Here is a 26,369-nt window from a genome sequence, read left to right as displayed (position 1 = left end):
CAAAATTAAGTTTGTTGATAGCGCTGAGTGTGTCGTGTATTGCCTGCTGCTGTCATGTGGTCGCTGCTACATCGGACCAACCAATCGTTGCTTGAATGACCAGCTGCGTGAGCATCATTACAATGTAAAAAACGGGGCAGGTGGGTTCTTAGCAATACATTGTAAGAAGCATGGTTGTATGCCCCTGTTCGACACGTGCGGGGTTTTGTCAAGAAATAGAAATCAGCTTACATGTGAGATAATACAGGCAGGAGAGATTGAAAAATTGGGTGACAGGTGTGTTAGTGTGCCTTCTATCGCGCTGATAATGAAGGAATTTGATTTTTTTGGTGTCCGTTATGATGCGTAGTAATGTTGCGGTTACTTCTGCACAGGAGTTGTGCTCATCGTTGTGCCTTATAAATAGTGTTGTGATCACAGAAATAAACTGTTGAAAGTAGCGCTATGTGTGTGTGTGTGTGTCCTTTCTTTGTGTATTTGTATTCAGGGCGCTCTTACCCATCTTAAATAATCATTTTAGATGTGCTGTGATATCAGTGAAAGAATAACCATTGCCTAACAATAATGAAGTTCATATGAAGTTTGGTATTTCTGGTGTAAAATTTGTTTGAATACAGTCTGCAGTCACTTGAATTAATATCTGTCTAGGTGTAAAACATTAGCACAATGTGCTTTGTACTCTCAGAAATTGCAGTCACAGTGGGCTTCAGTTCTAGCTTGAGACATACAGAAACACTTTCAGCAGTGTAGTCTCACCAGTGCTTCACTTCACGCAGATTTACAGGCTCAATTGAGTCTGTACATTTGGGAGGTGTCAAACACATTCCAACAGACTTTTAGTATACAAGTGTAGAAGCTTGGGCTAGTTGTTCTTGGCTCATGATAGCAAGTTTCACTGCGTGAGAACAATGGAAAAATAAGACAGAGTAGAAAATTGTGCTGACTTTCAAAGTCACTATCATGACTTTTAGTGTGGAGCCCAAGATGTGCTTCAAGACCCCTTTATTGTGAATACCCTTTGTTGTGAATTGTTGCCAACTCCCCCAAACCAGTGCCCTTCGTTCTAAAAGACTGCGCGTGCAAACACGGACTCAAGAAAAGTCAAGACACCAAAAAAAAGTTTTCGTGGTGTCTTGAGTATGACCTACTGTACTCCTGCCCTGCCCAGATGTCCCCTCTCCAGCACTCATGTTCTGGTTCTTATCTTCTGCTGCTAGGGACGTAACCTATGAGCGGCGTGGCACTAGTCAGCGAACTGTCAGCTTGATGATTGATTGATATGTGGGGTTTAACGTCCCAAAACCACCATATGATTATGAGAGACGCCGTAGTGGAGGGCTCCGAAAGTTTCGACCACCTGGGGTTCCGTTAACGTGCACCCAAATCTGAGCACAAGGGCCTACAACATTTCGAACTGTCAGCTTCAGCGTTTGTGGTAATGTTTTGGCCGACAGAGGACTCATATTGTGTAATTATTATGCATAAATGTAATATTCTTCAGAAGTAAATATGCTAAAAGTGATTCAGAAATTATTTGAATTTAAAAGGACATGACACCACATAGGCTGCCCTATAGGCCATCCTTCTCTATGCAAGTCTACACCTTCTCGCATTAGTCGACCAATACTTGGGCAGAGGGTCAACTAAGCTATTCACTGCTGTTAGGTTTGCAGAAAAAGTCATATATGCCAGTAGTTCGTCGCAGAATGCAGACGTTATTATTCCATCGCTATCCAGATGGCCGCAGAGTAGCAGACGAACAGGTTATAGGTAGCGCCACCAATGGTGAGTGGCTGAATGAGAGTGGAAATACGCGCTCCCGTAAGAACCGCGCTATCTGGGCAGTTCAGGAGTACAAAAGGTAGTGGTCTTGGCTTCTTTCGTGCGTCCATGTTTGCACTGCCAGCCTTTTAGAGCGAATACTTAACTACTGCAGCTCTATTTTATTCCAACTGGTACCCTTCTTAGTAATCCTATTTTTGGTGAGAAATGTTTCGTGGACTTTACTGTATTTTATAAAGAACTGGCTGTCTTTGTGACCCATTTGCGTGGGCATTTGAAATAACTGCATAGAGCTCTTCCGTGACACACTTTCGCCCTTGCAGACCTGCGCCTTTATCGTGAACTGTGCCCCAAGAAGCCCCAACGCAGCCGGGAGTGGGACTGTGTCTGCCTGACAGTGTCGGACTGGCAGGGCTTCCTCAAGCAGTTCCGCAAGTCCTCCAACCCGCGGGAGAAACAGTTGCACACCTTCCTCTCATCGCACCTCTTCCCCGTTGTCCAGGCACAGGCACAGGTACACCTGCTGTTTGATGGGACTAGTATTTTTTTTTGTTACCCCACGATGTTGCGGACAGGTTAGGCCTATCTGTCCTGACGTGGGAGTGGCCCGCTATGTGCTAGTTCACTCCCCGACGGACCTAGGTTAAGGTTTTCCATACCATGCCATACCACAACATATATTCACAAAGATGTTAATGTAAGAGCGACATAAAAGTTCGGACACAATTTCACTGTTGCATTGCGCTGATGGCAACATAGAGGTTGCATCTGTACTCTATCAGCCACAATTAAAGTCTAAAAAGTGTATCAGCTCATTTTTAAAGTATGTGAAAATGCCAAATCAGAAAAAGCTGGAAAAATGAAGAGGTTGTCGAGCGGGGCATTCTTTTAAGCAAGGTACAACATGAGTTCTGGTTGAATTACTGGAGGTATGTCAGAGATGGACTATGCTTGTAACAACACCAGATGACACAGAGCTTAACCAGAGATTCACAAAAATAACATTGCACCAACTCACTCGTTTACTGACTCCCTGTAAAGTGTTGACTGTGAGATAATTATCGACTTATAGTACTTTGATGTCTTTTTTTTTTCTATAGGAATAGCGGTATGATGAAAAAAATGGAGAAAAAAATTGTAGTCGAGCAAAACACCACAAGATGTCGCTACCGGTTCCGCAGCTGCTGTTGCCGTGAACAGCTCTGGTTTATATTAACAGGTCTACAGACAAACTGAACTACTGCTGGGGTCGTCGCACTGCGTAGTAGACAGATAGGTAGCTGCTTCGGTACTCCGACATTCATACGGGAGATTGGTATGCTTTTTGAACGCAGCGTTGCCTGATCTAAATCATCATCATCATCATCAGCCTGACTACGCCCATTGCAGGGCAAAGGCCTCTCCCATGATCCGCCAATTAACCCGGTGTTGTCCTTTCCGTTGCCACGTTATACCCGCAAACTTTTTAATCTCATCGGCCCACCTAACTTTCTGTGTCCCCTTCATGCGTTTGTCTTCTCTGAGAATCTGGAGAAGGCCCACGTGCTACGTGTCCGGCCCATGGCCATTTCTTTTTCTTGATTTCAACTATGATATCCTTAACACCGGTTTGTTCCCTGACCCACTCTGCTCTCTTCTTGTCTCTTATGTTTACACCTACCATTTTCATTTCCATCGCTTGCTGCGTCATCAATATATGCTGAACCCTCTTTGTAAGCCTCTAGGTTTCTGCTCCGTAGGTAAGTACTGGCAGGATGCAGCTGGTATATACCTTCCTCTTGAGGGTTAGTGGCAGATTACTATTCATGATATGAGAATGCTTGTCGAATGCGATCCACCCCATCCTTATTCTCCTAGTTATTTCACTTTCATGGTTCGGCTCTGCGGTTACTACGTACCTGTCCTAAGTAGACATATTCCTTCACAACTTCCAGCGTCTCTCCACGTATCATGAAGTGCGGTTTTTTGCCGAGATTGTTGTCCATTACTTTAGTTTTGTGCATATTAATTTGCAGACCTACTTTTCTTGCTTTCTGTGTCCAGTTCAGTAATCATGAACTGTAATTCGTCCCCCGAGTTACTCATCGAGGCAATGTCGTCAACGAATCGCAGGTTACTAAGGTACTCTCCGTTAATTCTTATCCCTAACTCTTCCCAGTCTAGGGTCCTGAATATCTCCTGTAAACACACGGTGAATAGCATTGGAGAGATGGTGTCTCACTGCCTTACACCCTTCTTTATTGGGATGCTGTCACTTTCTATATGGAGCACTATGGTGGCTGTGGATCCTCCGTAGATTTCTTCCAGTATGTTTATGCAGAGATCTTCGATGCCCTGATTCTGTGGTGCCTGCATTACTGCTGATGTCTCGACTGAATCGAACGCCTTCTCGTAATTTATGAAAGCTTTATATAGGGGTTGGTTGTATTCAGCGCATTTCTCTATTACCTGATTGATAGTATGAATCTGGTCTATTGTGGAGTAGTTGGTACAAACTCCTTCTTGGTCGTTTAGATGATTGAACTCTAATATCGTCTTAATTTTATTAGCAATTATTTTTTAAAATAGTTTGTAGAGAACGGAGAGTTAGCTGATCGGCCTGTAATTTTTCAAGTCCCTGACTTCTCCTTTTTTATGGATTAAGATGATGTCGGCGTTCTTCCATGATTCTGGTACCCTTTCCGTCAAGAGACACTTTGTATATAAAATGGCTAATTTTTCTAACACAATTTCTTCACCATCTTTCTGGAGGCCCATTGTTACTTTATCCTCACCAGCGGCTTTGCCTCTGTGCATTTCTTCTAGAGCTTTCCTTACTTTCCCTGTCATTACTGGTAGGATGTCGAATTTTCCTGGACTACTATAGTTTCTCACAATATCATCCTGGTTCTTTTGACTTCTGTACAGCTCTCTGTAGAACTCCTCTGCCATCTCGACCATTCTATTCATATTAGTTGTGAGTTTATGACATTGCCTTCGTTGTTTCTCAATGCATACATCCAATTTTTGCCTAAGCCAAGTCTGCGTGTGCAGCTTTTAGGCTTCTGCTGCTTTTTACAGTCTGCTCAATTCTTTCCATGTTATACCTCCTGGTGTCGGCTACCTTACGCTTCCTTCCTCAGGTATTTTAAGTAGCTATACAATTGGGAATGGTTCGACATCTCTATTCGAACCAAATTTTGTCATGGCATGCTTTGGCTGCTGCGCTATCTCTAAGTAGATGGTCTGTTGCACATTATTAGCAATGTAGAAAACCACCTGACCTCCCATAAGCTCCAAACTTCACCTGGCTCGTAGCTCGCCTCACCTTCTTTTACTAATTGTCTGAAAATCTAGTTTTTCTATTAAAAAAAAACATCCTGTGTGGTTTCGAACTTGTGACCTTGCGAGCTTATGCCGGATTAGTGCCTTGAATGACCCTTCTTTCCACGCGTTTGATCTCTTGTAACTTTTTCCTGTATCGCTCGATATTGACAGTGTTAGTTTCAGAGTGTCTGCAATGTCGGAGTTTTGCTGATTTTGAGTGGTCGCACTCATACTTCGACGTTTTCCTGTGAACCTACTACCGTATTTACTCAAATGTAATTCGAGTTCTTTTTTGCAAAATTTGTCTTAAGTTACTTGGGGGTCCGTGTTATAATTGAAGCACCTCAAATCGTGCCTTGGTGGTGCCGCCCCATTGGTTCCTTAAAATGGCTACGACAAACCTAGTGATCTTTCAACCTTGTGCTGGCAACATATACACGCTGGCAAAATCGAATCGAATTCAATAGAATCCTATTGTTTGTGACGTGCATATGGCAACGTGTTTTGCGGGCGGTTCATTTCCTTTGTGCTTCCGCGATTTCGGCTCGAGCAAATGGCAGCGCGACAAGTTCAGTACGAAGCCCGCTTTGAGAGAAGTGCAATACTGATGGCTGAGGAAATCGGGAACTCAGCCGCGGCTCGACGGCTAGATGTGGCAGAATCTACTATCTGTAGGTGGAGGCTCCAGTGTGAAGCACTCTTCAAGAGTGAGCCCGGCTGAAAAGGCTTCCGTGGATCTCGTGGCCGTCACACAGAACTAAAAAAAAGTGGTGAAGTTTGTGATTGAGCAGCGAAATTGCCTGTTGGAGTCAACATTGAGCTGATTTAGTGGAAAGCCCAAGATGTAGTTCGAGAGACGGGAATCCCGCGGGAGAACTTGAAGGCTTCTTGTGGATCGGCACAAGAGCTCATGGGAAGAAATGATTTTCTCTCCGACAAACAATGCCGATAAAGCAGAAGCTACCAGCAGACTGCGAAGCAAAGCTAGTGGAGTCTCAGCGCTATGTGCTTGACCTGCGCCGCTCGTCGCAAATGCCATTAGGGCATTTGTCATTAGGACAATGTATCATTAGGGCACATTGGCGATGCGGACCAGACTCCTGTTTTCTTGGTCACGCCTACGTCAAGGACTGTCGGTCAAACAGGTGCCCCCCAAGTTCGCGTAAGGATAACAGGCAACGAGAAGACGCGGCTAACCGTGATGCTAGCCTGCTTGGCGCATGGGCGCAAGTTGCTGCCATACATCATTTTCTCGCGCAATACCATCCCGAAGGAGCTGTTCCCTTGGGGTGTGATTATCCGCTGCCAAGAAAAAGGTTGGATGGACACTCCGCTTATGCTTGACTGGGTCAAAACTGTGTGGTGCCGACGGCGAGGTGCACTCTTCCACCCCGCCTTCATCCTAGTTCTCGTCTCATTTCGTGGTCACCTGACACCCAAAGTGAAGAAGCTGGTGCGGGAAACTCAGACGCAGCTTGCCATTATTCTCGAAGGTATGACATCTGTGCTGCAGCCATTAGACGTCTGCCTGAACAAACCATTTAATAGAATGCGGCAGCCGTACAGAGAATGAATGCGAGAAGATCGGGCTTTGACACCTACAGATAGGATAAAGCGACCTAGTGCCGCAAAAACGGCCGATTGTGTGTCCGCAGCTTGGTACGACCTGCCACACGATATGATAGTTAGCGCGTTTAAAAAGTGCTGCACATCGAACTATATGGATGGCACGGAGGATGACTTCATTTGGAAGGAAGAAAGTGACAAAGAGGGCTCGACCACCGGCAATGAAAGCGACGAATGAACAAAACTCACTTCATATTTAGAAACTGGGAGGTCTGCCACTACCATGTGTAGCAAATAAAGGTACTTTTCCCCCCACTTTACTCGCGTTACATTTGTGTTCTTTGTTTTTTTTTTCGGCACTGAAAAGTCACTCCTCGCATTGCAATCGTGGTGGCATTACATTCGAGTAAACACGGTAGTTGCGCGCTCCTGATTTCCGACTAATCGGCTACTTCCATGTGACTCTTACATTGAGCATATACGTCGTTGGCGGTTGGAGTACATGAAAATTAAACGCAAAAAGTTTTTGCTGCTAAAAAATAGACAGGCGCTGCCTTTAAGGCTGTATTCTGCTTTGCCGACGTTTTAGGGTAGTAAATAAAAAAAAACACTCTAAATAGACATAGAAAAAAACAGTGGCCCTCAGACGGGAGTCAGCTATACGTATCAGTGATTACATGAACGGTTAGCCTAATAACGTGAAAAGAAGGAGATAAGGTAAGGAGCGAATTGTTTCTAGTTCTAGAAAGCGGCGAAAGGCAGAAAAAAAAAGAGAAAACTTTGTACAAAAGCAATGCCGTGTTTGCATTACTCACCTGATCTAAATAAAAGTCAATAAAGTGTACATCAGATCACTTACATGTTACACATACACACTGCTGTAGAGTGCCGATTTGGTGATTTCAGTGCTTCCTTTGTATCAACCTGCTACTTCACAAGTTATTGGAGCGAGAATGTTTCAGCTTGCCCAATGCTGTGGCTGCCACAAGCGTCGCAAAAAACATTGCCTTAGTTAAAGAACAAGAACAAAATTGCAGCCACTGGCGAGATTCTTGAAGTGAATCGAGCTTTTTGGACTGATTTTTATGCTTTTTCCATGTCCTTAGTTCATTACCGCACTAGATAAGCAACGTAGATTGATGATTGAGGAAACAAGCAGTCGTAGCACCTAACATGGCAGATGAAACAGCGGTACTGACAACACAGCTGACATAGCACAAGCTTGGCCAGTGACATCACTGGCTCTTGCAGTCACATTATGTTATTTGTTAACGAGGAGGCCAACTACGTCACCGGGCCCCCAAGTGTTCTTTGAAATCGAGGCTGCCTCCGGTCGTAACAAAAGAGCACATCTAATTCAACTTTATCTCGCGCTGGGACAAATGAGTTCCGTTGCCACTATTAACAAGTCAGTAGCCACTAGCTAAGAACAAAAGAGAAAGGTACCACCATTCTTGTTCAGAATGTTTCAGTTCTGACTTGGATGTTCTTTCTCAGCAAGAATGGTTTCCTCAAGATTTATTTAGTTCAAGCACTGAGGCGCTGGGCATGTTTTCATAATGTTTTGTGTCATTGAATTGCCATTAATGTTATTCACATTGATAGTGATAGCTATCAGCAGTCATTCTGGCAATTTCTTAGATCTTGAGAGTTGTGTTGTTGATAGCAATACATATATAGGGCTGTGGCACAGTTCAGCTTATTAGTGTTTGCTGACTGCAGCGTTGGACTCCGTTTAACAAGTGCTGTGCAACGTTGCCACTTATTTTCTGAAAGGGCTTTCTGACTGCTCGAGACTTGCTTGAAAAAGCCTTTCTGGCTGCTCCAAGCCTGCTTCAAAACGTCCTTCTGGATGTTCCAAGCCTGCTACTAAGCACACTTTTGCCTGCTCCCAAACCTATGTACCCTGTTCTACCACTGACACCACTTTACTTCAGTTAGTCTCAACTCAACAAGCTCCTTTCTTTGGGCTATTTCAGCGACTATCCCATGTCTTCTTCCCTGTGGCAATTTTCCAAATGTCGTTGTGTGCTTTTACATATTGCAGGCATTGAAGTGTGAAGAGCGTGACCTGGAAACAGAGAACCGTTGGCTTCTCGAGCGGGAGCAGCGCGAGATTCTCCTTCCTCGGCCTGGTTCCGACATGAAGTGCAACGGGGCCCCCTCAGTGGATAAGGCCGCCACTGAGCCTCAGCCCGCAGCAGCGGCCGACGAGTGCGGGCCCAAGGCGGCACCGGCGAAGGAAGCAGCGCCTACTTGTCCGGCCGAAGCCGCCGGCGCTGGAAACATTGGTCGCCCTCCTGGCACGCCAGTTTCTGCCGCAGACGTTGCCGCATCTGGCGGAGTTCTTGTCAACGGGGGTGCAAGCCTTCCACCTGTGACTGGCCCATCCTTGGCTGACAGTAAGTGTCCCTGCACCCCTCTGCGATATCATGTCAGTGATTGGCTTGGGAATGTATCATCTCTCACACCGATCACTACTTAGAGTGCAGGAGAGGTTACTCTGAGCTCTGCAGGTCAATGCGTTCCCCCACTCTAACAGGAATGCACACAGCCCTGATAAAATTCTGTCCTATAGGCAGTTAGTTTCTGTCGAGAACCTGGGTCTCTTCAACATGTATTGGGCGTACCGTAGTGCTACCATGCGAAAGCATCCCTGCGACGTGCATAGTCGGATTGTTCTGCCGTCCTCTTGCGCGCAGCTCGCACCCACTTTTACATCTTCTTTTTTTATCATTCTTGTAGCTCTTCACTCAACGAAATCTGTAAAATACTGGTGCAACTTCTCCCCTGACTGAACGAAGTGCTAAATAATCCCCCTGGAAAAGTTATACGCTTCTCATAATGTCTGACTGCCGGCGTCATACAACTAGGCCAAAAGCAAGTTCTCCACAAGCACATTTGTTATTTGAATTGGTACTATATAAGCATTCGTGTTTCCAAATGTGCTTATGACAATAAGCACATTGGTCGCTCTTGTAGCTGAGCTACCCATTGCAGCAGGTTCCTATGTTAGCCAGATCTGAGCAGCGCAACTGTTAAATTGCAATCTAGAGATACAAGGGAAAGAGAGATCATTGAAGCCTTCATGATGTGCAACGTTTAGGAAGATTTGTGTGTTAGAGCACCATCTGTACGCTTGAAGTGTAATTTTTACATAGAAATTCAGATACAAGACGTGGACTGCATTGATGGCTTAACGCAGATGGCAATTCCCATGTGGTGTGCTTTGCGCATGCTACCGCTGTTTTCGTTTCTTTCACCCTGTATATATTTGTCATAGTTTCATCAAATAAACTACCGTTTGTGCTTGTGTTGTGTACTTTGTGTTTTTTTTTTCCGTCTTCGTGTTTTCACACAGTGCAACACAAGTGCCGAATTTCTGCTTGCACCATGTTCACTCTTTTTTCAGCTGTGTCGTACAGTGTCTGCTATGCCGATTGCAGGTGGAACGCCAATGTCCATGCTGGGTGATAACCCGGGTGATGGCATGGTCGCAGGCAATAAGGATAATCCCGGAGCTATGGCCGTGCCAACCTGTGAGTCTTTCACGTGTATTTTTGCAAGAGCTTAGTCTGTAATGATGTTGTTGTAAACGTCTTGTAATGGAGCCTAATGGCTGTGATCTAATCATATAAGAAGTTGAAGTTTAGGTCACAGAAGCATTTCTGTGCTGGAGTGGTCCATATACTAAGAAATACTGATATAACGACTGCTTTTCGCAACACTTCTGGGTTTATTATGAGTGGGTTTGACTGTAGTCGCAAGACCAGCATTTACTTAATTCATTTATATGTAAAACATTTGATGGAATACGTTCAGAAACTGTAAATGCAAGGAGGGAAAATATACTTTGAGTTAAATTCTTTGTATATGCCAGTAAAAACCAGCTAACCTTATAGATTTTTGTTTGCAATACTGTGTGTGACATGACCTGCGTCACAGCCTAAGGTCAACTTTTCCCGTGCACTATGTGCCAACTGCAGTTGGTGCTAAGTTTAGCTTAATGGGTTTAACTGAGGTCTGTCGTATCTGTGGTTAGCATGTCCGTTTAACTAGGGCATGAGGTTGCAGTTGCCAACATCACCACATTATCTCTTGTATTCCACAGCCTCCGATGCTGCAGCAGCAGCGGCTGGCCCCATGCTGTCATCGATGTCAACGCAGCAGCAACATCAGCAGCAGCATCAGCAACAGCAGCACCAACACCAGCAGCAACAACAGCAACAGCCCATGGGGGTGCCACAGCACCAATTACCACAACACCCACACCACCATGCAGGCGGCACCCTCACCATGGGAAGCGGGGCACCACAGCACCCTCATGGTGGCATGCCCTCGCATCTGATACCACCTCATCAGCAGCATCCGCAGCCACATCCTGGAGTCGGGCAGTGCAACCCACTCGCGGGTTCTGCACACATGGCAGGGGGAAACATGGCCGTTGGAGGACCGAGCCCCATGGGGGGACCGGGCATGGGTGGACCTCAGGTCAGTGTGGGCAACATTTTTTTTTTGGAGGTTAAAGCACAGAGGACTCCGTCCACTGCATACACAATGTCATGAATGTGGCAAGAACTGTTGAGGCTGAAGGGCAATACTTTACCGTAACTTTACTGGTAACATCAATCTCGCTAGGGCGATTTCACAGGTAACATCACAGTATTAATTCGAAAAAGCAAGTCTGTAGTAATTTTTCAACTCTCAAAGGCTGCTCCCAGCGAAGGCACCCATGTGTTCAACTGTTCTTAGGCTGCGATGACTTAAAAAAAAAGTATGTTTCTCACACCCAATTCAAAAAAAAAATTCTCTAAAATTTTATTCACTGTAGTTGATATTCAGTTACATCGCAGTCCATTAAAAACTAACTTAGTTGCATTAGTACTATAAATGATAGAAATATCAAGCTCACGTTGAAATGTGGTCTGTTACAGTGCAACCCACTTATAACGATCTCAGAAATAACAATCTATCGGTTATAACGACCATATTTCGGGGCACTTACGATTTTCCTATGCTACCCTTTGAAACTGAGGCCAGATACTGTGAACTTTTTCAGCGCCTCCTATTTATACGACGAACATTTCCGACTCCGTCGCGGTAAAAGTATAGCGCATACGAAGCGGGGGAAAAAAGTGTAAAAAAGGCATTCTGAAGCATCGATAGGCGCGCTCGCATGTGCATTGCTGCAGTTTGCTTGGGACGGAAGATATCACAGAATGCTGCGAGCATCGCACGCAGATTTTGGACGTTAGCGAGTGAGGTGGTCCACTTTTCAGACGTTTCTTTACAGGCAGACCGGAAGAGAGGGGGATAAAAATTTTAAAAAATATTTAGGAGGCAGCATAGAAAATGGCCGGTCAGCTTTCGCACGGCAAACTTTTCCGACGCTGTTTTCAACATCTACGACCGCGGACGATAAACTAACAATTCCTTCGAATGCAAGAAGCCATAAATGTGAGAAGCAATCACTTTTGTTGCGTGAAAGTTTCTTGCGAGGCTTAAATCTTCGACACCACCATGAGACACCACCACATTGTCTGCTTTCTTCTACGGCGCATTTTACGGACGCCTTCGTTTTTTGCCATGTGCTTGGCACATCTTCCTTTTTAGACGAGCGCCACCAGTCATGCCGGCAAAAAGACTTGAAGTTGTTGCATCGATCGCGTAGCACGAGCGGGAAGCGTACGGACACACGCGGGAGACGGCAGTCAGCGGCCGACAAACAACAACCAGGAAAAAAAACAAAAAATCGCAGCCCCGTTGGTCGCATAAGCCAATGGGAAGAGAGACGGGGGGCTCGCCTGGCGCGCACGCACTCTGGCCAATGAGTGATCAGGAAGGGGGCTTCAGAAAAGGGGCGAGAGCAGCCGTTCTTTTCATGTGACACTATTTTGAAGGGCGGCAAAATGTGCGCAAAGAAATCAGCTTCAAAACGAGCTTAAGATGGCGGCGATCGGCCGACTGATTTGCCAGCGGCGTGCACAGGAAGTTCGAACAAATTTTACCTTCCGCGGGGTATTTCGCTACTCCCATAGCGACTTTATAACAAATTTGAACCCAATTATTGATCGAATTTAGCGTCCACAATTTCAGAACACGTGCGTATAGTAGGCTTGTGCGAATAGTGAGTTTTAGGTTCAAAGCGAATTGCGAGTTTGACTGAATCATTTCGAATCGAATTCAAATTATATGTATGAGATAAAAAATTAAGGGAATATTTATCATGACCTAACTAACCTGCACAATACTTCATTTGAATTGAATTATAAGCTCTATGCAAATGCCTTTTTTTTTTCGTTCAAAGGAAATTGAAACAACCATGAGTAGTAGTTTCGGTAGGATGCCAGTGATAACCTGTAAGATATTTAACATTTTAAAATTTATATGCCAGTGATAACCTGTAAGATATTTAACATTTTAAAATTTATTATACTTGGATCATATAAGCCATCATAACAAGCTTAATAAAATGAAGAATCGATTTGAGGTCAACATGTTCCTTTAAAAGGGCCTTGCAACACTTTTTCAAGTAGTCGTAAAGCCAGTAAACATGCTTGTTGCCTCACAAATTTACTGCCGCAAAGTTTCTAGAATCAGTTCAGTACGAGCGGAGATCCAAAAATTTGTTGCCCGCTTGCATTCTCTCTTCTAGTCTCGACGAAATAGCTGAAGGCTAAGCAGGGAAGAATGGCATGGCGAAAGAAAATACGTCACATGCACCTCGTGACCTTGAGCACCTTTTTTTTTTCTTTGAATACACAGCTTTTCAATGCGATTGCGCACATACTCGTGGACAAGTGGCGGCCCTGGTAACGAGGAGCGCGCCGTGCTCAAATCAGCCAATGGTTGTGACCAGAGCCGTATATTCCTTCTTGACTGTGACAAGTGATTTTTGAGTTTGTAGTGTTATCTGCCGGGGGAAGAAAGCAATCTTTAGCTTTGTAAATTTATTATGAAAATTTATTACAGGCCTCGTGCTGCCCTAGAATATTTGCCTTGCGTGTTCTCGGTAGCCTCGACTACCGATTGACAGCGTTTTCTGACCATGTTCAGTAAGTGTTGCAGGGCCCCTTTAAATTTAAAGGAGGGCTTTGTGGCAAAGCGAATTTTCTTGAATAGGTGCTTTCATGGCTTAGCACCCCTACAGTGCAGTGAAACCATCTTTACAGATGGTAACATGCCGACTAATATACATCTATTCGTTCATTGCGAATACTTTCGATAATTTGAATTCGAATCGAAGAGAATTCGAATACTCAACTGTTCTTTAAATTTGCACAAGCCTAGCGTATACAAATTCGAAAAATTGACCTTTTGGTCATTTTTCACCATTCTAAAGCCTGTGTAACAGTAAAGACCGGTCGATTAATGATAACAACTTACCCGCGGTCGTGGTGATGCCTTAACGAATAAGCATAAAAAAGAGCGATAGCGAGGTGGCCGGTGGCAATGAACGTGCCATTTTGACTCACTGCCGGTGAGCTTATCACAATCATCTGCAGATAACTGCTCGGCGGAGCGCTGGTGGTACAAGCCTCTCATGGTGTCGTTCGCAAGTTCGCCGCCGCCGCGTCATACGAGGCCGCTTGCGCACGTTGCTCGCGAAAATCGAACATGATACCCGCCGCGACCTAGCACAATCCCGAGTGAAACATGCGCGAAGAACGCACAAACACGCGCATACATTGGACTGCAAGCGAACTGGCATGTGACGGCGAGAGTAGCTAGGGTAAGGGACATTCTACACGCAACTAGCCAGGGGTGACTGGTTGAACGTCAGGAGATCGCGATTCAGTCAAACGGCGTGAGTGCATTGCAAACGGGCGTCGTTTAACACGCGAAAAGGCTTAGCTTGTCAGCGGAGGGTTTGTTCGCACTTGTTAATAAAAAATATGCACAAAAAAAACGTTTTGGCCACTATGTGGCCGTTTTTATGGGCGGCTTTATATACAATGAACTGCTGATATAATGACCATTTATCGTGGCACTTTCGAGTTCGTTATAAACGGGTTCGACTGTATATCCAAGTCTGTTTGCATGTTCATACAGCTGCAAAAGCACATTTCTTGAACAGCAACATTTGCTTCATTAAGGGTTGAAAGAAAGGCAGAACTTTTTATCACCACTATATGACATCATCTTTGGTTCCACTTTCCCTTGTTCCTCAGGAACTATAGATTCATTGATATGAAGACTTATTCACCCATAGAAGTCACCAGTGAAACGATTGGCACACACTGGAAGTATGCCCGAACAAAGAAAAACGTTTCGGCTTGCGATATATTTAACTAGGATGCATGTGCGCTAGTTGCCAACAAGCATTCTGAAACAGAAGGTCTCGGTTAAAATTGTATGTGTTGTGACATTTTTCTTACAAGTATTTGATTGTTGAGGCTCAGCTTCAAGTGGTGGCAAAAATTTGAAAAAGAAATGCTTCGATACAATCAAGTAAATGGGGGACAGGCTCATTTTTTGAATATTTTCAATAAGTCATTGGTTCTTGTACTACGCAGGTGTTACCCCATGGTGGCAACATGGGCACTTCAGGGCTCCACAGGCCGCCATCGGGGTCATCAATGCCCCCTGGTGGGGCAGGCTGCCCCATGCCTCCGCAGGGTGGTGCAGGTGTTGGTGGTGGCGGTTTGGAAGCACAGTACATGCAGCAGCAGAGCCAGATCTTTGTTTTCACGACAGGCCTGGCAAATCAGGCGGCCGAGGCTGTGCTGACTGGACAATGCCCCAGCATCATTGCATTCCACTGTGCACAGCCAGGAACTAAGCGTATCCTTGAGGTGAATATGCTGTTCTGAATGGATTTAGGATGTTTTTATGGTTGTGCGAATATTCCAATTTTCAAATATTTTTCTAATACCTTTTGCTAAGTGACTCTGTTCATACCAATGTTTTACTGTTTGAACTATTCAAACTTCAGGGGGGAGATGTAACAGTTTATACTAGCGGAAAATTAACATGCAGCATGCTTGGTCATGCGTTTTATGAGCTGTGGGGTCTCGTTGTGAGAGAACACCATGCTCTTCGGAGTGAACAGACACGGAAGACGCGGTCGGGACTGATATATCGTAGATTATCAGGTGCACGCGCCGAAGAACATACCGATAACACGTGCCTCCACCCCTCGCCACGGCGCATGCTCCGGATAGGTTCTAGCTCAGAGGGGAGGAAGTGATATATCGTAGATTATCAGGTGCACGCGCCTGATAATCTAACAGTTAATCCAGCGACAAGAACAGAGCAGTACCCGCTTCCGAAAATTGACGACATCTTTGCGGCGCTATCAGGAGGCGAAGTGTTCAGCACACTCGACTTACGAAACGCATTCAACCAGCTTCCCCTGGATGATGATGCTAAGAAGATAACTGTGTTGAATACACACAAAGGCCTCTTCTGCTACAACCGCTTGGCTTTTGGCATTGCCTCAGCGCCTGCGCTGTTTCAGCGGCGCATAGAAGCCGTGCTGCAGGGTATACCAGGGGTGAAAGTGTACCTGGACGACATTATTGTAGCAGAAAAAGAGTATGACACAACGATACTGCGGCAAGTGTTCGAACGACTTCGGGCGAACGGCCTAACACTGAACAAGGAGAAGTGCCACTTCCGGGACAAAGAAGTGGTATTTCTAGGGCACCGAATCGATGCAAAAGGCCTCCACCCACTGCAGGACAATTTGGAAGCAGTGCTAGCGGCACCACCACCGACTTCGGTAAGCCAGCTTAAATCATTCTTAGGACTGGTCACATACTATTCCAAATTTCTACCAAACTTGTCGTCCACTTTGGCCCCGTTACACCGACTCTTGTCTAAAGGAGCACTGTGGTGTTGGGGGCCCGCACAGAGAACAGCATTCCAAGAAACCAAGCGCGCCATGAGAAGGGCGAACTTTCTTGTGCATTACGACCCCCAAAGACCCTTGCGGCTTGAGTGTGATGCGTCGGCCGAGGGTATAGGCGCAGTTTTGTCGCACCGCATACAAGGAGTGGATCATCCCATAGCGTTCCGCTCGAGAACTCTAACGTCGGCGGAACGTAATTATTCACAATTGGAAAAGGAGGCACTAGCGCTTGTCTTCGGCGTTGTAAAATTTCGAGATTATTTGTTTGGCAACAAGTTCACTCTGGTCACCGATCACAAGCCTCTGACTGGTTTGCTAAGTCCAGATAAACCCATTCCGCAAATGGCAGCGGCCCGCATTCAACGTTGGGCGCTGCTCTTAGCAGCTTATCAATACGACTTGGAATACAGAAAAGGAGAGCTAAATGCAAATGCCGACGCTCTAAGCCGGTTGCCATTACCAGTTCGCGATAAGGGCTGGGAAAATGAACTAGCCGAATATGTCCTGTATGCGTAGGCTATGGATGATTTTGTTTTGTCTGCGCAGAGTATTTCAGACCACACCAGCAAAGATGACGTACTTCAGCAAGTGAAGACTTGGATCTTGCAAGGCTGGCCAAGGCGTCTCGGTTCAGAGGAACAGCAGTACCAACCGTATTTTTCACGGAGGCATGAATTGGCCGTGAGTAACGGGATACTCTACTGGGGCCACCGTGTGGTTCTGCCTAAAGCTGCCCGGCAATTTGTTTTGAAAGAGTTGCACGATACGCACCCAGGCATGACGGCAATGAAGAACCTCGCGCGCTCAATTTTCTGGTACCCAGGGCTAGACGGTGAAATTGAAATGCTTGCAAAACGGTGTCCCCAATGCGTGCAGTGTTTGCCCATGCCCCCAGCGCAGGTCCCGGCAAACTGGCCAAAGAACAACAGACGGTGGTACCGCCTACACGTGGATTTTGCTGGTCCCGTGGAAGGGCATATGATCTTCGTTCTCGTCGACGCCGATACTAAGTGGATCGAAGCAGTGCCCTTGAAGACGGCGACAGCAGCGACTACGGTAGACACACTTAGGTGCATTTTCGCGCGATTTGGCATACCACGGACTGTCGTGTCGGATAATGGTCCGCAATTCACCAGTGCAGAGACAGCGCGGTTCTTCCGGGAAAATGGGGTGCGCCACGTAACGACGGCCCCATACTACCCGCAATCCAACGGTTTGGCGGAACGGGCAGTACGCACCATCAAGGAGGGCCTGAAGAAAAATCGGGTGGGAACGCTGCAAAGTCGGCTTGCCAAATTTTTGTTGCGTTACAGGACCACACCGACCCGAGAGGAGCAGTCGCCCGCGGAAAGGCTTTTTGGATTCCAACCACGGACCCGCCTGAGCACCTACCTGGCAGAGGAAGACGGGGCGAAGAGGGAGGCTACCGTCAACGGAGTTCCGAACTCTGGAAAGAAAGAGTTTGCACCAGGAAGGGAGGTGTGGAGTCGACAGTACAGTCAGCTAGGTCAAAGGTGGCTACCCGGAACCGTGACAAAAGTCGAAGGCAAGCGATTGTTAACCGTTAACACGCCAAGGGGGGTGCAACGTAGACACGTCGATCAAGTACGACCACGCGACTCGTCGACACCGGTTAAGGAAGAACCGTGCGAAACGCCAATTGCCATGGAGCAATTGCCACTCTCACCCAGCGGCATCCAGTCAACTAGCAGCGAAGCCCTCCAGGCCGGTCTGTCCGAGCCTGGTGAGGAAGCGTCTGGCGGTGGCATCGAGCCAGCAAGTCCAAGGTCCACGGCAGAACCACTCCCACTCCGACCAGCAAGTCCAAGGTCCACGGCAGAACCACTCCCACTCCGACGCTCCACCCGTGCCCGCAAGCCGCCGGATAGGTTCTAGCTCAGAGGGGAGGAAGTGATATATCGTAGATTATCAGGTGCACGCGCCGAAGAACATACTGATAACACGTGCCTCCACCCCTCGCCACGGCGCATACTCCGGCCTCGGGCCAGGGTATTAAAACCAAGACAGCAGCCTCGTGAATAAAGATTGTTCCTTCTTGTTCTGGCCATGCATCGTCTTATCCTTCGCCCTTACGATACTACAGGGACGACGCAAATAACACACATTTATTTAACTACTTTTAGAACGACGATTCAGCGAATTATTATAACATCAATTGTGGTTCACACGCTGAACTACCTTACACAATAATACACAGCTTTCAACGACATGACAAACAAAACAGTGTCGCTAATGCCTGACTCACCACAAGGGCCCCCCAACGATTGGCCCGTGGTGCCGTACACTGGGGTCCCACTGCGAGAGACAACCGTTCGGGCCAAACGCCACCAGAGAAAAAGACCAGCTTATTTCTCGCTCGCCGCCACCAAGGCTTGCCGCCAGGCCTCGCCCCTTGCGCTGACGTTTTCTAACCATGATGATGGTGGTGGCGATAAACGCTCACAAGCACAACGCCACCTACCGCTCAATAATTGTGGCCCCTAAATGCAGCTTTTGCGCGAGACACGTGCGCCTTGAGGCGCAAACAACCTCACAGGGGATGTTAGCCTCTCCAGAGTCAACATGCAAAACTGCTAGTTGCTTCCACCGGTGCTCTGAGCTTGGCCAGTGGGTCCATTGCCGACGCCTAAAATGTTCATCTGCGGTTACGAGGAGTCAACAGGGAATGCAATGTGTTGCTTGCAACGAAGCACGTTGCGGCTTTTTTGTTTTCGTATGCAGCCCGCTAGCTTGATGTTCTTGTATCTAAAGTTCGGATTCGTCTCGTGCACCAGTGCTGTGAGTGGAGTTAGGCCTAGCCACGACACTCAGTAGTAAGCTGGGTTGCAGTGTGCATGGCTGCGGTGCCCGACATTTCAAAGTATGTCCTGCTCGATCGCAAGTAAAAAGCGTTTTCTCAGACGGTCTTAATTCGGAAGGTTCAAAGGGCCGATAACCAAAATCTCTAACTACGAATCGCATGAGTAAAAGATGCACCTGTGCGACGTTCATGACAAGCATGGCTTGCTATTTTAACTTGATTATTGAAGTTCCGCTTTCAAGTGCCAAACTAAAGTGTAATTATACTCCAAATGATTGCCGACCTATCTACACAGAACCAGTGTGAATGCGTCACTAAGTACTGTAAACAGCCGGGACCTCGCAAAGCGCAAATAACAGACAACACTCCTGGAGTTAGAGTTGAACCGAATGCAAGGCATGCTGAAGCAACCAGGTGGTCGTGACCATTCGAAGGCCTCAAAGCGAACTTAAGAAATTTGCTTTTTTGTACTGGAATATTTCTGAAGGAAAAATTATTTGAGAAGTTGTTTCTGAAAAAACTTTTCTCCTTCAACTGAAGTGGGAAATTTGAAGATGGAGAAATGCTCTTTCTAAAGAGCCCAATGTGGTGGTGCCCAGCTGCACCATGGTGCAGCTATAATTATTTTATATTGTGATTTAGAATATGCTTATGATCCCTGAGCATATTCTAAATTATATTATAAAACACTGAAATGTTTCTTCTCTAATTTCACCTTGAAGTATTTTAAAAATATTTGTGAAGTATTGTAAAATTATCTGAATTCACTCAAAAGTCTGCTATTTGCACAGCTCTACATACTTTTAAATTTGATGGAGCCTGCTTTACTAGTTGTGCATTGTATCGTTGGCACATGCTAATCAAAGTAAATGAAGTGCACAGCAGAAAGACAAACAGGCAGAAGGACAAGGTGTCAATTATTTACATTTCCTCCTCCTCTGTTGTGTACCTCAAACACTCCGAGTAGTGTGCTGGTTTTGTTTTTACCTTACCAGCACGCCAAGTCAGCAGTTGTTGTGGCCACGAGACTTTTTGATTACTTTTGCTCTCCGCAGCATCCTAAACAAGTATATCGTTGCGTGCTCTACAGAAACACCCCCTCAAGATCCAGCAGTTCAGCAAACAGAACCCGGCTGCCTGGCTCAACACTCTAGCCCAAATGAAGCAGCGAGGCGCCCAGGGTATGCCGGGGGGCCCCATGGGACCGACTCCCGGTGGTGGGGCCATGAAGGTCCCCCAGACATTCGGCCCCGGGTTCTGCGGCCCTCCTCACGCGTGTGGACCTACCCATCCCGGAGGAGCTGCCTGGCAGCCTCAGGAATCTTGGGGGGCCGGCCCCTACGGCCCCGCAGGCATAGCGCCGCAGCGGGGCCCGTCGCCGGCCAGCAACCGAGGGCCCCAGCAGGGCCATCATCCTCAGGGCTGCGGACCACCCAACGGTGGCTGCTTTCCCGCAAGCGGAGGGGCCTACCCTGGCATGGGAGGACCCGGTTGTGGTGGCAATCCGGCTCAGATGAATGCGGGTGAGCAGCAGTACCTACCAGACGTTGGCAATATCACTGATCAGTCAGCGCACTCATTCTCATACACGTCTGAATAAGTGAGCCCAGTTGAGAAAAAAAAATTCAAGTGACTCAGAGTTCGAGTGAGTCTGGGTTGGAAGATTTTGGTGAGTCTGAGCTTGAGTGAGCCCGAATGTGCTCCACTTAATTGGTGACCCTTGCTGCCCACTGTCAGCTGCCACAACAGACAGCGAGCAGAAAGGAGATGCTTCAGCTTGTTTTTGCCAACACCAGCCTTCCTCAAAGAAAACAAGTTCCCTTGTCCAATTGCTAACTCTGGCCTGAGACATCCCTGCTTCGGTAAACGTTGGTTGGTTTGCCTGTTTCTTTTTTCCATTCGCCTTTTCAACACGCTGTCGCATTACACTGCAGACAATTTGTGTCATCATTGGGTAACTTGAGCTTGAAAAAAGGAAAATGGCAGTAGAACCTCATTGATACATTCCCCCATAGTATGATTTCTCAGCTCCTACGCTTGCAATTGCGAAAATGAAAGCAACTCGATATGCTCCCAGAAAATACAATTATTTGGCAGTAACGTTAAAGGCGACTTCTGTATTTTAGTTAGTGCGACGCTTTTTTCCCAATAACTAAAGTGAGCCATACCAGAAAGAAATACAGAAAAAAATTTGTTATAGTTATAAAAAAGCTTAAGGAAACAGCTTGAACTTGAGCAAGCTGGCATTACTTGTGTTTTTAGCCTCCTTTCTTTTTGACATCTAGCAAAACTGCAATTCATCTAATACGTACATGCAATTCACACAAACTCGTGCAATGGCTGAGCCCATGTAAGGTCAACCTCTCTGGTTGACAGCCCAAAATTGAAAAAAAAAATTATCTGCCAATAAAATCATGCCCACTGTGCGAATTTGGAGGAAATTCATATGTTTGTTGCTTGCATGTTTGTGGATGCTTAATGTGTCGTTTTGTGCACAGTGTTATCAGGAGTGATTGTGACAAGTGTTAGAATAAAACGAGTTTTCGAGTGTCATGGATGAACCCTGAAGGTGTGCTTAAAGGGGAACGCGGCACTTCGGGACCGAAAATCAGCCAAAAAATCGAGTTTTCGTGGACCTTCTTTTCGCGTTCCCGACATCATTGCGCACCTATTTACAAAATTTCATAGCCGAATACCATCAACTTTTATCGTTATTCAACTTTAAAAAACCGAAAACGGGCATCCTGCCCTTTAAATTGAGGGCGAATAGCGCAGGTTTCGGCTCTACGATACGCGGGAACTACGCGCTCGATCGGCGCCATTTTGGTCTTGTTGAGAACGAACTAGAATTGCTAAGTGTGCTATATTCGTGAGTACGAATAGAACTACTATTATTTTTTTTCTTTTGTTGGGCACGCATGAAGGATAATGAAGTATTTTGCACTCTTGAGTTGGAAAAAGAGAGCAGACCGATAAGTTTGGTACTGTGCAAGGGCTGCTCCTTATGCTGCAATAAGTTATACAAGATCCTGCTTAGTGGCAGAAAGGTTGTACGGAAATGAATAACCACACATTTGTAGCACCAAGTCTAGATGGATTTTCCAGAAAAGAGGCTTTTTTGTTGCTGAAAAATTCGCCCTGATTCAGAGATACAATTTGAATATTATGAAAAGAAAGAAATAAAGGAAGGAGGGGGCTACATTCCTTACACTATCTATATAATATGTTTTTAGGGTCTCTTGTTACATCTAAGGCTGGCGCCAGCACACATTGAGAAAAAGTCTGACTATGCCTTATCAAAAAGTCTGACTATGCCTATGACATCTTGGCCACTGGACTAACAGTGTTAAGCCGGATTTGTCTCACAGGAGTCAAAGTGCCGGACGAAAACTTGACACCCCAGCAGAGGCAGCATCGTGAAGAGCAGCTAGCGATGATCCGTAAGATGCAGAAGCTGCTCTTCCCAGACCAGCAAGTCATGGGCAACGCTACAGGCCCCCCTGGCCAGCAGCAGCAGCAGCAGACTGGGGCTCCCCAGCAGCCACAGGGGGGTGGGGTGCCCCCCCGCCCTAGGGGCCCCGACCAGTTTGGGCACTGTGGGGACCACCAGCATGAAGGTGCTGGCATGCCTCCGCAAATGCAGCAGCAGTCACAGCCGCAGCAGCAGCAACACTTCGGTCCAGGTAAGGCTTAGCAGAAAGTTACATTGCATGGCTCATGTCCTCTTGTCGCATGAAAGATGAGATTATGTTTACAGCGACGGGCACTTATGGATAATGTCCTTCATTTGTCATCACCCGGGGAAACTGATACAGTCGAACTCCGCTCCAACGAACGAAAATTCGTGATTCCCCGTCAGCAGCTCATAGGAGTCAATGCATAAATATTGTCTCCACAACAAACACTTTTTCTTCGGTCGCCCCGCTTCAACAAAATTTTACGACCCAATTCCAGGCTCAGATACTTATTGCTATGCATGCAGTAAACCCAATCTTTTACATTTCGATGCATTTTCAGAGCCTGAAAATGCGTCAACGAAGTCTAAAACCAGTTGGCACCACCAGAAACCACCGCTGTTCAGCAAGCATGGGCGCCCGCATTGCTCGGTAGCGATGGCAATGAGACTGCCCTGCTGGCTTTTTTTTTAGCCGCAGACTGTCCGAAGCTAAAGCTCAGTCGCTCGGTTCATAGTTCGTGGTTTCCTTCTCGTAGCTTCTGGGTGCAACCGCGGAATGATGCCTTTTCTGATACCGATGCTTATCATTATGTTTGCGCTTGGCCAGTGTGGTAACTAATCAGAGCGGCTGTTCGTCTGCATTATCAACAAAATCAGCTAGCTGCGAGTGATGGGTGATAAGAATGGCATCGAATAATGCAAAAGTCACTGCTTTGCGATACCCTGCCTCCATATCAGCACTGTGTGTGAGGGAGAAGGCACCTCTCTGAGGGAGAAGCAGGAAGTGGGGTGGCCAGATGAGATCAAGATGTTTGCTGAAAACCTCATTAATTCAAAGTCACTGGGACCATGAAAAAATTTTTAAATGGAGCAGGTTTTTCGAATCAGCCAAACATACAGAAAGTGGGATGCAAGGAACTTGAAATTATTCGCATTTATAGGGGCTGGCCGTTTGCTGTGCCGGCTAGTTTGTGGCACCAAGGGTTATGTTTTCCAGCAATACCTGGTTACAATTTTGCGACAAACAGGGGGGAAGCTGGGACTCTCTGCTGTCACCAGAAGAGGGGGACATAAGATCAACTGCAATGCGTACCTGCAAAAAACAAGACATCTTCACTGCAACACAGTAATGACACACACGCAGCATGTCCTCACTGCGTCAGCACTTCATTATGCGACCATTTGCCTATTCTTTCTGGTAGAATAAAGAATTTAACAATGGACAGCGTGACGAAATTCTCTATGTGTTTCGGCTGGAAAACATGATCACTGAAGCTTTCGAACCAAGTTTTCGAAGTTGGTGTTGCAGGCCAGAACTCCGCCAGCAGTGCAAGTGTACAAGTTGCTGGAGTAACTGGTACTTCGAATTTTGCACACATTGCAAATTCTGCCGCACTGTTCTTTATTACTTTCGTTATATTCCCAGAAAGAAGTGGTAAATCATGATGCATTGACGTTGCATAAAGCATGCTACATGCTGCCTGCGCGTCACTACCATGATGCAGTGAAGCATATCTTATTTTTCGCAGGTGCACATTTCAGTTGATCACGACCCCCCCCCCCCCCCCCCCTGTGTTTTTTTTTTTGATAATGTTATTTTTTTTTTGCTGGAAATAGTGAGGCTGGGGTGCTCCAGCTGCCACTCATTGGTATCACTACAATACATTGCCTAGTGGCTCTTAAGGACTGTTGTTTCCGTGGATATGCGGCGAAATCGGAATCTGTGATTGGCAAACTAAACTGGAGCTTTCTGATTAAATGAACTGGTGCTGACTTCCGCTTCAAATTATTGCTCAAACTTATATTGCAAAATACGGGACCGTGGAAATAGTTTGAATTAAGTGAGATCTTGAAATAATTGAGTTTGAATCAATGAGGTTCTCTGTATAATGGGGCCACAGCAAGCGCTAAACTGGGTTGATTGGTTAAATGTAGGAGATGCCTTTGCCCTGCAGTGGGCATAGTCTGCCTGACGATAATGATCATGATTATGGTTTAATTGAATGAGTTAACAAAACTCGTTCACATTAGATTTTGCACTTCAGGAGTTCTGACTCCACGAATGTTCGAATGTACAGCTGAGGACTCGTGCCTTTTTAATCTGTAATCAAAGATGACTGTTTAGTTACAAGCAAAACTGAAAAGCAGTCATGCTATTCCTCAGGAGCTATTTTTGATGAGTTCATCTTCGGGACTGTCTACTTCAGCCATCGCTGGTTGGTTGGAGCTTGGTGAGCAGTGCACTCCCTGTTTCCGGTTCTTCTTTCGCCAAGATTCATTTTGGCGTCACGAATAAGAAGGATGAAATGCACTTTTCCGAAACGAATGCAGCTATCGCAGATCAACTTTTGGACGCACATCTGATAGGCCGTAAAAGAACTCTAATCACATAAGCCCTCGAATTTGTATATTATTCCCTGCACCATTGTCAAACAACTGGCCACATTCATATGCAAGCTGAGATTGGTCAAGTGTCACGATACTTTACATTTCGTCCACATTCCTTTTTCTTACGCTGAAAACCTGCTGGCAAATTTGGTGGTTCGATGTGCTTGGGGAACTCATCGAAGCAAACGGTATTCGGCTATGTCCAAATTTCAATGAAGATTTTGACAGCGTTTCAGAATTCATACTACAAAAGCCAGAAAAACGACAGCAAAGGCTTACATCCGGCCCTTGAGGATACTCTGCAGTTGTGGTTAGAAAGAGTGTTGGCAAAGAACCTGCCTCTGTCGGGAGATTGTTGAAGGAGAAAGTCGACTCGTTCGCACTCGAAACGGGCATTGAGGATTTTAAATTCACTGACGGATGGTTTCGTGGCTTCAAAAAGAGGTGTGGAATTCTGTTAAAGAAAGTTAGCGCTGAAAACGGAGTGGTCAACCAGACTCTTGTGTCCGATTACTGTGTCGCGAAGTTGTGATTTTTGCTTAAAGAATACGCTTCTTCGAACATCTTCAACTGCGATGAGACAGGGCTTTTTTTTAAGATGCTCCCGGACCTTACGCTAGCATTTTCGGAAGAATCGTGCTTCGGCGGGAAGCTTAGCAAGGAGCGCTTAACAGTAATGGTAGGTGCCTACGCCATCGGTACAGAAAAACTGACTCTTTTTGTAATCGGGAAGGCGAGAAATGCTAGGTGTTTCAAGGCGGTGAAGACCCTCCCTGTGGACTACAACAGTAACTCCAAGGCATGGATCACGCAGTGTTTATTTAAAAAATACCTACGCAAACTTGACCGCAAGCTTGTGCGGCAAGGCAGGAAAGGGATATTTTTGTTGTCAACTGTGGCGCACACGGTAGTGTACCGAACTTCGAGGTCATACAGCTAGAATTTTTATCGCCCAACACCACAAGCGTGCTCCAGCC

At 46.2% G+C, this 26,369-nt stretch overlaps 1 protein-coding gene across 3 annotated transcripts in view; it reads left to right on the top strand.

The window, feature by feature from the left end:
- Positions 1-26,369, top strand: part of LOC119180618 (uncharacterized) — a 151,387-nt gene that overhangs the window by 99,498 nt on the left and 25,520 nt on the right. For all 3 annotated transcript variants that reach the window (XM_075874982.1, XM_075874981.1, XM_037431729.2), the window contains exons 7-13: positions 2,106-2,296; positions 8,702-9,056; positions 10,101-10,193; positions 10,766-11,145; positions 15,171-15,449; positions 20,419-20,851; positions 22,697-23,011. In XM_075874982.1, the coding sequence (XP_075731097.1) occupies positions 2,106-2,296; positions 8,702-9,056; positions 10,101-10,193; positions 10,766-11,145; positions 15,171-15,449; positions 20,419-20,851; positions 22,697-23,011 (2,046 nt within the window). The remainder of the gene's footprint in view (positions 1-2,105; positions 2,297-8,701; positions 9,057-10,100; positions 10,194-10,765; positions 11,146-15,170; positions 15,450-20,418; positions 20,852-22,696; positions 23,012-26,369) is intronic.

The sequence above is a fragment of the Rhipicephalus microplus genome, chromosome 10, assembly GCF_043290135.1.
Source record: "Rhipicephalus microplus isolate Deutch F79 chromosome 10, USDA_Rmic, whole genome shotgun sequence".
NCBI lineage: Eukaryota > Metazoa > Arthropoda > Arachnida > Ixodida > Ixodidae > Rhipicephalus > Rhipicephalus microplus.
This window is presented reverse-complemented; position numbering and strand designations above follow the sequence as displayed.